The 13,080-nt window shown below is 34.7% G+C and overlaps 1 protein-coding gene across 1 annotated transcript in view; it reads left to right on the top strand.

The window, feature by feature from the left end:
• The window catches only part of RyR (Ryanodine receptor), a 39,221-nt gene that overhangs the window by 9,144 nt on the left and 16,997 nt on the right, over positions 1-13,080 (top strand). The window contains exons 4-27 of the mRNA XM_018549511.1: positions 594-671; positions 754-829; positions 1,092-1,204; positions 1,285-1,484; positions 1,628-1,810; positions 1,903-2,074; positions 2,203-2,372; positions 2,531-2,655; positions 2,748-3,118; positions 3,271-3,602; positions 4,020-5,128; positions 5,912-6,120; positions 6,594-6,693; positions 8,916-9,114; positions 9,199-9,572; positions 9,925-10,147; positions 10,233-10,262; positions 10,447-10,585; positions 10,778-11,073; positions 11,167-11,700; positions 11,805-12,037; positions 12,392-12,494; positions 12,554-12,724; positions 12,964-13,079. Of these exons, the coding sequence (XP_018405013.1) occupies positions 594-671; positions 754-829; positions 1,092-1,204; positions 1,285-1,484; positions 1,628-1,810; positions 1,903-2,074; positions 2,203-2,372; positions 2,531-2,655; positions 2,748-3,118; positions 3,271-3,602; positions 4,020-5,128; positions 5,912-6,120; positions 6,594-6,693; positions 8,916-9,114; positions 9,199-9,572; positions 9,925-10,147; positions 10,233-10,262; positions 10,447-10,585; positions 10,778-11,073; positions 11,167-11,700; positions 11,805-12,037; positions 12,392-12,494; positions 12,554-12,724; positions 12,964-13,079 (5,656 nt within the window). The remainder of the gene's footprint in view (positions 1-593; positions 672-753; positions 830-1,091; positions 1,205-1,284; positions 1,485-1,627; positions 1,811-1,902; positions 2,075-2,202; positions 2,373-2,530; positions 2,656-2,747; positions 3,119-3,270; positions 3,603-4,019; positions 5,129-5,911; positions 6,121-6,593; positions 6,694-8,915; positions 9,115-9,198; positions 9,573-9,924; positions 10,148-10,232; positions 10,263-10,446; positions 10,586-10,777; positions 11,074-11,166; positions 11,701-11,804; positions 12,038-12,391; positions 12,495-12,553; positions 12,725-12,963; position 13,080) is intronic.

Raw genomic sequence — 13,080 nt, 5'->3', positions numbered from 1 at the left:
TAAAGAGATATAGACTTATAAATTAAGTAATAAATTTTTAAATATGATTTGCATCGTTTTTAAGATAAATAGCAGTATATTGTTTTGATTATTGATATTCAAATAATAGAATTTTATAGAATTATTTAATATAGAATATTCAATAGAAAAATTTAATTGAATTTTAATAATAATTTCCTTTTTACAGAATTATCTGACAATAATAAATTAATTTCTAAACTTTTTTCTTCAAATATCGAAGCGTTATTTCACCCATCGATCAATTATAAGCTATCATGTCTGAGAACTATATTAAGTTAACGTTGATATAACGAACATAGTAATAACAGCAACCGCTTTTTTTTCGTTTGACTGCATAATGTATTAACATCTACATTAAAAAACGCGTTTAGTGATGTGTCTTCGATTTACTCCTCGTAAGCTTCGTATCGTAGCTTGACCAGCACTTATGGCCTTCTCTTATCAGTACGCTTGTAGAAGTTGTCTAAGAAACTGTTATTTTGCGAACTATTAAAATCTCGTACGGGGTATATGGAGAGGAATACTAACATGAGGGGTTGCAAGGGCTTTGACCAATCCTTTGATGCTTCCAGGGAAAGGGCACCGGGTCAGGGCACAGGACCTTGTTATACGGTAACGCCATATTATTGCGCCATCTAAACAGCGACATGGTAAATTGATCTTCTTTATAATAACGCTGTTATGCCACATTAATTTTTCATGGTTACGTAAATCTATGATCGTATACTGCAGTATCTGGCGTGTCTATCCACGAGTTCGTCGAACGATAAGCTAGCCTTCGACGTCGGTCTACAGGAACATTCTCATGGTCGGTGCAACGCAATTACGCTTCAACTCTCAATAAATTCTTTTATCGAAGTTAACGTTATTCCTCTCTACTCCGACATAATATATTGCTTTGTTAAACATTCATGAATAATTACTTCTTAAATGCAATTATAACTTTTAACAGAATTGAAACTAAATTGAAGTTTAAAATTGTATTTAAAGCTGGTGAATCTTTTACGGGTCGAGAAGTATGAATGGAATCTCGTGATCGTTTGAAATTTCTTAAAGTTTTGTTCTCGAAGGTGAGGCATGTTGGTGGACTGTGCACCCTGCCTCCAAGCAGAGATCTGAAGGTGAGAAGGTGCGTGTGGGCGACGATCTTATCTTGGTGTCTGTCGCGACCGAACGATATTTGGTAAGTTTAATAAAAGATTACAATATTTAAAAGGATATTTCCTGTGGGATAGAAAAAAATTCGTATCTTTCTCGTTTCAGCACACGACAAAAGAAAATGACCTGTCAGTGGTAAACGCATCTTTTCACGTAACGCATTGGTCGGTACAGCCATATGGAACAGGTATCAGTAGGATGAAGTATGTCGGTTATGTCTTTGGTGGTGATGTGTTGAGATTTTTCCACGGAGGCGACGAGTGCTTGACGATTCCGTCGACATGGAGTCCAGCACCCAGTCAAAAGTAAGTTCTTTTAGAGAGATAAAATAATATCTCTTTTATAATTACAAGAGTAGCGTAAAATCATAAAAAATTATCGTTATTTTGAAAATAGGATAGAGGATAGAAATAATCGTTTTACAGATATTTTCTTCGTGGTTTTACAGCCTCGTAATCTACGAGGGCGGTAGCGTGATGAGCCAAGCGAGGTCGTTATGGAGACTGGAGCTCGCCAGGACAAAATGGGCGGGCGGCTTCATCAACTGGCTACATCCCATGCGGATCAGGCACTTGACAACTGGACGTTATCTTGGTGTGAAGGAGAATAACGAGCTCTATCTAGTCGATAGGTTAATATTTATTTTTAGAAAAGTTCAAGGGTCACGGCGATTCTTAGAGGATCGTGATTGTTTCCTAAATTCCGGATATTTTTTTTACGAAGGAACGAGGCGACAATTGAAACCTCGACGTTCTGGCTGCGACAAGAAAAAGATGATCAGAAGATTGTTCTTGAAGATAAGGATCTGGAAGTTATCGGTATGCCGATTATAAAGTATGGTGACTCTACCGTAATTATGCAACATGCCACCACGTGCCTCTGGGTGTCTTATAAAGTAAATAAAAAAATTAATTTTTCCAAAATTTTTTTTCTAAAACTAAATATCAAAAATATGTAATTAAATAATTACTTGTAATCAAAGTTACGATAGTAAATCTTATGAGATTCATGATATTGTTTTAGTCATACGAAACAAAAAAGAAGGGCGTCGGAAAAGTCGAAGAGAAACAAGCGGTACTCCATGAAGAAGGTAAGATGGACGATGGTCTAGATTTTTCCAGATCACAGGAAGAAGAATCTCGCACCGCCCGCGTCATCAGAAAGTGCAGTAGCTTGTTTACTCAATTCATCACGTAAGTTTTTGCAATTAAAATATTTTTAAAATGTAAAAAGAGATAAAAGAAAATTATGTACTATATATAGAAGTATGAAAGACAGATAAAAAAGTATTGGATATTAAGTAGAGAGTAAACGGAATAGAAGTTTACTAAAAATATCGAATACGTTTTAGAGGCCTAGAAACGCTGCAGGTGAATAGAAGAGCGTCCATGTTTTTTCAAAACGTAAACCTTAATGAAATGGTAATGTGTCTTGAAGACTTGATCAATTACTTTGCTCAACCCGAAGATGACATGGGTAAAAAAAATACTCTGACATGATATTTTTAGATCTTTCTTTCTTCATTAGTAATCTCTTCAGATTACTTTGCTAACAATAGATTCTTTCAGAACACGAAGAAAAACAAAATAAGTTTCGAGCTCTCAGGAATCGTCAGGATCTGTTTCAAGAAGAGGGTATATTGAATCTGATCCTCGAAGCTATTGACAAGATTAACGTAATTACTTCGCAAGGATTTCTCGTTGCTCTTTCCGGCGACGAGAGCGGCCAGGCTTGGGATCAAATATCCGGATATCTCTATCAACTACTGGCAGCCATCATCAAAGGAAATCACACCAACTGTGCTCAGTTCGCCAATAGTAATCGTCTGAATTGGCTTTTTAGCCGATTGGGTTCGCAGGCTTCCAGTGAGGGAACTGGAATGTTGGATGTACTTCATTGTGTCTTGATTGATTCGCCAGAGGCTTTAAATATGATGAGGGTATTGTACCGTAAATTGTGTCGTAAATCTATATTGCTTTTGCAATATAGATTATAGCTATTTGATAAACAATAACATTCTTACGAATAAAGCTTTTATAGAATGAGTTAAATCTAATAAAAAATTATATAAAATAAATTTAATTTTTTCAGGATGAGCACATAAAAGTAATTATTTCTCTGTTGGAAAAACACGGTAGAGATCCAAAAGTTCTGGACGTCTTATGTTCGCTATGCGTTGGTAATGGCGTCGCGGTACGTTCTTCGCAAAATAATATTTGCGATTTTCTGCTGCCTGGAAAAAATTTGCTCCTCCAAACGCAGCTGGTAGATCATGTGGCGAGCGTCAGACCGAATATATTTGTCGGTAGAGTTGAGGGCTCGGCACTTTATCAGAAATGGTATTTCGAAGTGACAGTGGATCACATTGAACAGACAACTCACATGATGCCGCACTTGAGAATCGGATGGGCAAACACCGCTGGGTAAATTAAGTTAGATTATGTTTTCTAAATCTTCATTTACATTTAGAATGTAAAAATGTAAAGTGTATGGAAAGAACAATTTTGCTAGAGTACCTAAAAATGTAACTAAATATAAATTTGAAAATAATTTTATTAAAATCATCAAAATAATTATATAATAAAGATATGTTCAAGCTGGTTACAAAAATGTCAAAATTTTTTACAGTCTTACTTATTATGCTTAAGTTTCCTATGTAATTATTTTAACAAAAGTATTTTCAGATCTGTATCTACCTAAATTTTTAGCTACTTTAACAAAATTGTTCTTTCTGCGTATTTTGACTATAATTTCTTAAAGTTGCATATCTTCGATATTCAATTAAAATTTAAGTTTTGCATTATTAAGAAGTTTAATAATGCAAAATTTTTTCCTCCTAGATATATGCCGTATCCTGGCGGTGGTGAAAAGTGGGGTGGAAACGGCGTAGGTGATGATTTGTATTCATTTGGATTCGATGGCGCTTATTTGTGGACCGGCGGTAGGAAGACGCAAGTAGTTCAAAATGCCACTGAGCCTTACATACGAAAAAGCGATGTGATCGGTTGCTCGTTAGACCTGACGGTGCCGGTGATAATGTTTACTTTAAATGGCACTCACATCACGGGTTCTTTTCGGAACTTCAATTTAGATGGTATGTTCTTCCCTGCTATCAGTTGCTCGTCTAAACTTTCCTGCAGATTTTTGCTGGGCGGTGATCACGGTCGACTAAAGTTTCAACCGCCAGAAGAATTTTCGCCACTAGTGGAGAGCCTGCTGCCGCAACAAATTCTGTCACTGGATCCTTGTTTCTATTTTGGTAATATGAACAAGGTGGTTCTGGCAGGTCCGTGGCTAGTTGAGGACGATACCGCCTTCGTTCCAGGTCCGGTTGACACTTCCATGGTCAACCTGCCTGCCTATGTAGAGCAGATTAGAGATAAACTAGCGGAGAATATACATGAAATGTGGGCAATGAATAAAATTGAAGCCGGTTGGATCTATGGCGAGGTTAGGGATGATCTTAGGAAGATACATCCCTGTATAGTACAATTCGAGCGACTGCCAGCCGCGGAAAAGCGCTACGATACTCAGCTGGCTGTGCAGACCTTGAAAACCATTTTGGCACTGGGATATTACATTACCATGGATAAGCCCCCATCTAGAATAAAAACTTTGAGGTTGCCAAATGAACCGTTTTTGCAAAGTAGTGGATATAAACCAGCGCCCCTTGATCTGTCTGCGATCACGTTGACCCCGAAAATGGAAGAACTCGTAGATCAGCTAGCAGAGAATACGCACAATCTTTGGGCAAAAGAAAGAATCAGCCAAGGATGGACGTACGGATTGAACGAGGATTCGGAAATGAGGAGAAGTCCCCATTTAGTACCATATCCAAAAGTCGATGAAGCCATCAAAAAAGCTAATCGAGATACAGCCAGCGAAACCGTTAGGACTCTGCTGGTTTATGGATACATGCTTGACCCACCCACTGGAGAACAGCACGAGGGTGAGAATTTTAATCCTGGCTCAATGTACTCGTTTATTTAAAAAACAAATTAATTTTATTTCATTGAAGATAACACTGTATTTTTTTTTCAAATATTTACGAAATATATACGTATATACATATAACATTACTACACCATTAATCTAATATTAATTACGATTTGTGATAATTAATTACCATGAAAGTAAAAATTATTTTTGTCACGCGAACGCGTATATTGTTTATAGCGCGGGACGGGCGCGAATACGCACTCGCTTCGCTCGTACTTTCGCGCCATAACACTAGTCCCCACGCGTTACACAATGTACTATTTCATTCTCCTAAATTTTAATTTGTACAATGTCCTTAGCAAAAATTTTTAGTGAGAGATTGTGTTTATACCTGTTTAGGTAGCGTTTAACAATAGTTATATTGTTTATGAAGAATTTTATTGATATTTTGAAGCAACTGTTTTCAAAGCGTTATTCTTCAAAATATAATCGTGAACATCTCTTAAACAATTCAATGTTCCCATTTCATTAACAACTCATAAATACTTTAAAACTCAAAGGAATCATCTACTCAACATTTAAACAAGCTTTTTATGAACTTTTAATAGACATATTATTTTCGCCAGGGATTTGATTATTTGTAAAGTTTTATTGTGTGCATTAATTTGATATAACGATTACTTTTTAGAGTTTTCAGGGTGCATGCTTTTTAAGATTTCGATGGATTATACATATTAATACGTATAATTACTTTTATTGTTATATTAATATATTTACTTTCTGATATTTATAGCATTACTTTTGGAGGCTAGCAGATTACGACAATTATCCTTCAGGACTTATAGGGTTGAGAAGCATTATGCAGTTAGCAGCGGAAAATGGTATTTCGAATTCGAAGTTCTGACAGCTGGGCCTATGCGAGTCGGTTGGGCGAAAGCTGATTGTATGCCAGGAAGTATGCTAGGCAGTGACGAAAGTACTTGGGCATTTGATGGTTACAACGTAAGTGTGTCGTTATAATTTCTCCTTCCATAAAAAATTTAAAACATTCAAAATTAGAACAACAATATTCAATGAAATTTGATGAAACAATTTTTTTAATTGTTAAAATAATAATTCGGAATTTTTCTAAAACGTACTAGATTTTTATTTCAAGTTAAGTAATAAATAAATAAAATAAATGAAACAAATAAAAATATTTTTGTACAAATTGAATTCAAATCTTTTATTAAAAAAAAGCTATCTAATATTTTCTGTAATTTTAAAATATATTATAGCCACAAAAGGTGAGAACTTCGGACTTTAAAGTATTTAATTTATTTTTACAAAAATATTTTAATTAAGAAAGTTGCGTATAATCATGGAAATTATTGTGTTGCAAGACAAATGCTAATATTAATAATTAATGTAAGCGCTATATGGCTTTTATTTGCGATCTATGAAACATGAATAATCCATAAGAACATGAATGTCAGGTGACTAAAGTGCACGCTGGCACCCACGAGTCATTTGGTCACAGATATCAAGTTGGCGACATAGTTGGATGTTTCATTGACGTGGCAGACCGAACGATCAGTAAGAGTCCCATTTTCAAAATTAGCCGATCTTAGAGGCCCCACTATACACATCATTTCTTTTCCTGAGTTTTCTCGTCACTACTGTTGTCTTTGTCTCGCTCTATGTTTCTTTTCATGTTGACTTTGGTTTTATATCTTACATCCTTGTCCCAAGACAAATAAAATCGCTGGTGAAATTTCATTTGGCGATGTGTGGTTTGATCTTTATCAATATCGAGGAAGGAAAAATCGCGTAATATCCTCGAGGTATCTTACTTAATTATATACTATGCCAAAACTTTAATATCGCATGAATATAAACGACATCGAGAGAGCGATATTAATAGCGATAGAAGATAAATGTGTACAAGGTATTTAAGACCGCGGGCAAAAATAGGACGTCTAGATTACTGGTCTGTCCCGATCTGTACGAGCGAAAATAACCTTGAACTGGTGAACCATTCTGTTTTAAAGGAGGAAAAAGTATACTCGGGCACGGCCGAAACGTTCGGCAAACAATGGCAGGTCGGAGACGTTGTCGGTGTTTTCCTGGATCTAATTGACCGAACGATTAGTAAGACGGAATTTTTAAGCGAACGCTTTAGCTGCCATATTTCAAGCTATACATATACGATTTGATCTCTGGTGATAGATTACTGGATACAGACATTGCGATTTTTAACACGAACCGTGTTGCTCTGCGTAGTTATTCACATTCGTTAGATAATTTTTTTAACATAATATTAGATCTCCATATACGATATTAGCTCTTTAATATATTATTAACAGAGTAGACATTATACAAATTATATAGAAAACAAAAATAAATAATGCAAAAAATTGAATAAATAATCACACACAATTAAAATAATATTTAATTTTCAGAACACGATATACATATATAATAATCTTTATTTAATATTGAAATAGACATTTGTTAAGTAAAATTTTTGCGTCATGCACTTTAAGGAAGAGTCATTCCATTAATACTCTCTCGATACGAAAACTCCGTTGCAACGATGGTTGCTTAAACAATCGGGCAAACCATGCATTTTTCCACACAAAATTATTTCAGCTTGTTATTTTAACATACTTCTTAATGGGGTTAACCACAAAACCAGAAGCAGTCCTGGTTTCTATCATCATTAATAATATCACATTCTTTCAAACGACAAAAATCATTATCTGCCCAATGTCTTTTCCGGTATCCAGTACTCTACTCAGTGTTTATACTGTCAGCGACAACAGTGCTTCTTTAATTCATATCTACTAATCATTAACACTAAGGTGACCCCAGATATCATATATATATCGATCATATCACGTGCATTCTGAAACAGTAATCCCCAAATATACGATTGTTTTACGAACACAAAAATACACGATAAAACTTCTTCAAAAATGTCACAGTCTCTCCATCTTTTTAACTATTTATCTTTCTCTAAATATGATATTTTCTAAACTATTACTTACGAACTATTGCCAAATACTGCACGTGAACGTGTATGAGTTCAACAACCGAAGAAAAAATATCGAAGATCTTTTATTGTCCTGTTTATGAACTATTATATTCTTTATTTTTTATCTCTATATATAATTAAATTTTGTTTTTATTGTAAGATTTATTACTTACAATTGTGCATCTCTCTCTTTCTCGTCTGCGATGATATTACATATATTTGATTTCTATTACATCACTTTCAAATAACATCGCTTGCATGAGTATTTTGTCTAATTTTGTGTTAATGGGTCGTATGAGTACAGATAAAACGAGTACTTTATCTTCAAATTTTGAAATATTTTAATATTTTTGTCCAAATATCCAAAACAATAAATGAAAGCACATGCTTTTGTTCATACAGCCTTTAACACGTCCTGCTTTGCTGTAATTTGTATTTACAAAGTGTTTCAACTAGCTGTTAAAAGAATCTTATTAAAATTCCTAGTACGATTATATTTTTATATAAATTGTAAGAGCTTTTGCATTTTATATGTGTCATAACATTCGATATTTACGAATTGCAATAATTAATTATTGCCTAATTGGATTTCTGTTTTTTCTTTTTCTAGTAAGTCGAAACGAATGTTTAACAGTCCGAATTATTGAGCAAAACATATATCATATACTCATATTATTGTTACTTTATTTTATATAACTTTTTAAATTATATTGTTCGTTTCGATTTTTTTTTACAATGCTCAATATAAATGTATCGCAATACAAATCTGCAAATTATATAGGTTTCTCCTTGAATGGAGAACTGCTAATGGATGCACTCGGCGGTGAAACTTCTTTCGCCGATGTGCAAGGCGACTCTTTTGTACCTGCGTTCACCCTTGGTGTTGGGCAAAAGGCAAGATTAACATTCGGCCAAGATGTAAACACCCTGAAATTTTTTACTACTTGTGGTCTGCAGGAAGGTTATGAACCGTTCTGTGTGTAAGTATAATTTCGATTTCTCATTTAAAATGAAATAAAACAAGTGACAGAAAATTAATTAATATTGTTTATTAATTTTCTTAGGAACATGAATCGTCTAGTTACGTATTGGTACACAAAAGATCAGCCTATTTTCGAGAATACTGACGACATGGCCGACACGCGAATTGACGTGGCTAGGATACCAGCTGGTTCCGACACACCGCCGTGTCTGAAAATCTCCCACAACACGTTCGAAACCATGGAGAAGGCTAATTGGGAATTTCTACGATTATCATTGCCTGTGATTTGCCAATCTGGTTTCATAACGGAGGGTGAGAAGTTGCGCAGGTGGCAGGAAATTAAAATGCGACAGAACAGACTTTTAGCCGAGCAAATTGAGCAAGGGCAACAGACAGCACCATCGGGTCATTTAGAACAGATCATGAAATCCGGCTTCAGTATGAGTGACATCAAAGGTATTATGTAGAAAAGATTAATTTAAAAATGATTTGAAATCTATATTCAAAACATATATGAAGCATTAAAAAATGTTTAATTAAAATAAAAATAATTTTGTGACTTCACACACACACACACACAAGAATAAATCAAATATAAGTAATTTATATTTGTATTTTTACTTGAGAAATTTTTTTTAAATTTGTTTATCAGTTGTAATTTTTAAAAAGTTTTAGTTAAATTGATGAAAAGATTGATAAGTGTTTAGATAAATCTATTCAATCTATCAATAATATTGCAATATCTATATAATAGTAATGTTATAATATAATATTATGCAATAAATTTGATACAAATAATATTGAATAGGATTGCAAAGAAATTATTCGGAAGATGCTGTTGAGGCAGACGAGATGATGAAAGAATCGCCGCTTCCTATGCAAAGAGGTAAACCTGCCAGACCGCCCAGGAAAGGTTCACTTTATGGATCACGTTTAGATAACGCGATCAGTGACGCTGAAATGAATGGATATGGTGAGATGAATGGTGACATAAAAGACGAGAAGAAGAAACGCGGTCGTTCACCTTTTCGGTAAGCATGAATTATATATTAATAACTATTCTCTGTAGTGAATATTGTAAAAAACAATTTGACTTCGATACTTTGACTTTGTTAGCAAGCTTAGCAAAGAGATGGAGGATGCACCGTAAGTTTTTTTAAATTTTTTTTTTCAATGTTATTATGAAACATAATTATTATTAATATCTTTAATTCAATGTTCGATATATCTCAGTAATTGATTGAATTACATTGATGTTATTTTATTTTGTTATTGAAATTTTATTTTTGATTTTAATAAATTATTTAATTGATTTTTATCGTGTGCGCAGGTTCTTCTCGCGTAAAACGAAATCACCGGAGACGAAGTCGAAAACGCCTGAACCGCAAATACGCGCAGATATTTCAGATAAAAGTACAAGAACGCTTGGAAGCAAAAATATCAAAACTCCGCAAATTCGTGTCTCAACTGTAAGTTTATATATATAAATAAAAAGTATATTTGAATAAAAATATTTGAAGATATTTTCTATAAATAGCTTTATGAAAGTTATTATAAAAAATCTGAAGAGAGAAATTTCTTTTGGAAATTCCGCAGACAGTTTGCAACTTTTGAGAATATTAAGAATTTCGTAATATGTATTATACAATTTCTCTTTATAGACGGACTTGAAAGTCGTCCCCCCACAAATCCCAGAACGTAACGTCCCCAAAGCGATGTCCGTTTTAACCGGAAGTGGCGTCGAAGCGATCGGTAATGAAATCTTCGACGCTGAGTGCATGAAGTTAATGAACGAGTATTTCTACGGCGTTAGGATATTCCCCGGTCAAGATCCGACTCACGTTTATATTGGCTGGGTTACTTCACAATATCACCTGCATACGAAGGACTTTAATTTATCCCGCGTGAGGAAAGCTTCTGTTGCGATTACAGATGATTACGATCGTCTCGTAGAACAGTACGTTTTAATATATTTTTTATCACAGAATTTTTGTTAAAAATATAATTATAAAGGTACTCTTGTTTAAAAAACAATGTAATAACGTTGCAGAGTCGATAGACAAAGTTGTTATATGGTCCGAGCGGATGAATTGTACAACGAAGTTACTCAAGATGCATCGGGCAAGGGTGCATCTCAGGGAATGTTTGTTGGATGCTTTGTTGATACTGCCACAGGCTGGGTATCCTACACTTGTGAAGGGAAAGAAACAAGTCACAAATTCAAAATGGAACCAGACACGAAGCTGTTTCCGGCGATCTTCGTTGAAGCCACTAGCAAAGAAATCCTACAGATCGAACTCGGTAGGACCTCGACGACACTTCCACTATCGGCAGCTGTACTGCAAAATTCTGAACGACACGTGATACCACAGTTTCCGCCAAGATTAAAAGTGCAATGCCTCAAGCCGCACCAATGGGCCAGAGTGCCAAATCAGTCTCTTCAAGTACACGCCTTGAAGCTGTCTGATATCAGAGGCTGGTCGATGCTATGCGAGGACGCTATCTCAATGCTGGCTCTTCATATACCTGAAGAAGACAGATGTATCGATATTTTGGAGCTTATCGAGATGGATAAGTTGCTCAGGTAAGACATTGACGAGAAATTTGCAGTGAAAAACTTAAAAAATATTTTTCTCTTTGCTTAAACTTTTTTCTTTTATATTAAAACAATGCATTTCTCTTGCACAGTTTCCATGCGCACACATTGACACTGTATGCAGCTCTGTGCTATCAATCGAATTATCGTGCAGCACACGCTCTGTGCCAACACGTTGACCAGAAACAATTATTATACGCGATACGAGCCGAGTACATGTCCGGGCCCCTGCGACAAGGATTTTACGACTTACTTATCGCCCTACATCTCGAGTCACACGCGACGACGATGGAAGTGTGCAAAAACGAATATATAATACCGCTTGGTAAGAATTAGATATTTAAAAGTAAAAAATTACGTGCATATATTATAAATATTAAAATTAAAAATTAAAAACATAACTAATACAATATTGTTTAAAAATTAAAATTTTTTTAATAGTTTTGAATATACCTTTCTTTAATTGTGTATTTAATTTCAATATTTAAAAAAAATTATTTTAAAAAATATATAGAAATATATATAATTATATGTATATAAATTAATATATAATAAATATCAAAATATTCTTTTCAATTTTTCGTTGATTAAAAATTTAATAACAAAACTTCTTATTTTGCCTATAGATTAAGATATTTTATACGGATTTCTATGTAGTAATTATTTGTCTATTACGTAGGTCAAGAATTAAAGGATTTGTACGAGGATTACGAGATGAAACATAGTCTCAGGTACTTGGAAACTGAGTCTATTCGACCGCAAATGAAAATGACAGAGATCAGGTAAGTGAAACTTTTTCCCAAGTAGATGTGAGATCCTTTACTAATCAGTTGCCATCAAGGAATGTTCCTTCCAGTGACCAAGCGATTGAGAACATAAAGAATCTATATAGTCCATACTTTCCACTTGACGTCGTGCGGGATTACGTGATGATGGCGCTCAACGAAGCCGTCGAAGTGAATCAGGTGCACAACCGAGATCCAATCGGAGGCAGCAACGAGAATCTTTTCCTGTATGTAAGATAAATGCTGCTGCTGCTGCTGCCGCTGCCGCTGCTGCAACTAATTCTTCGTCAATACTACCGGGGCGACGATAATCGTTATATTCATTTTTAAATATTTAAGCAAAAAACAAAATATGCGAAATTGTTTCTATTTCTTCTTTAAATTGAAATTTTTAATTTCTTGCTTCTCGCTTACAACGTTTCACCTGCTAGTCATATACGTTCTAACGCATTTTTGAAAATTACAGACCTCTTCTGAAGCTGGTAGATAGATTGCTCTTAGTCGGTATGCTAAGAAACGAAGATATATTTAAGCTGCTCATCATGATAAATCCTGAAACCTGGGATCCGTCTTTCGATAAAGG

Source organism: Cyphomyrmex costatus, unplaced genomic scaffold (genome assembly GCF_001594065.2).
Source record: "Cyphomyrmex costatus isolate MS0001 unplaced genomic scaffold, Ccosl1.0 scaffold831, whole genome shotgun sequence".
Classification (NCBI taxonomy): domain Eukaryota; kingdom Metazoa; phylum Arthropoda; class Insecta; order Hymenoptera; family Formicidae; genus Cyphomyrmex; species Cyphomyrmex costatus.
Note: the sequence above shows the minus strand (reverse complement) of the source record. Positions and strands in the feature narration are given on the sequence as shown.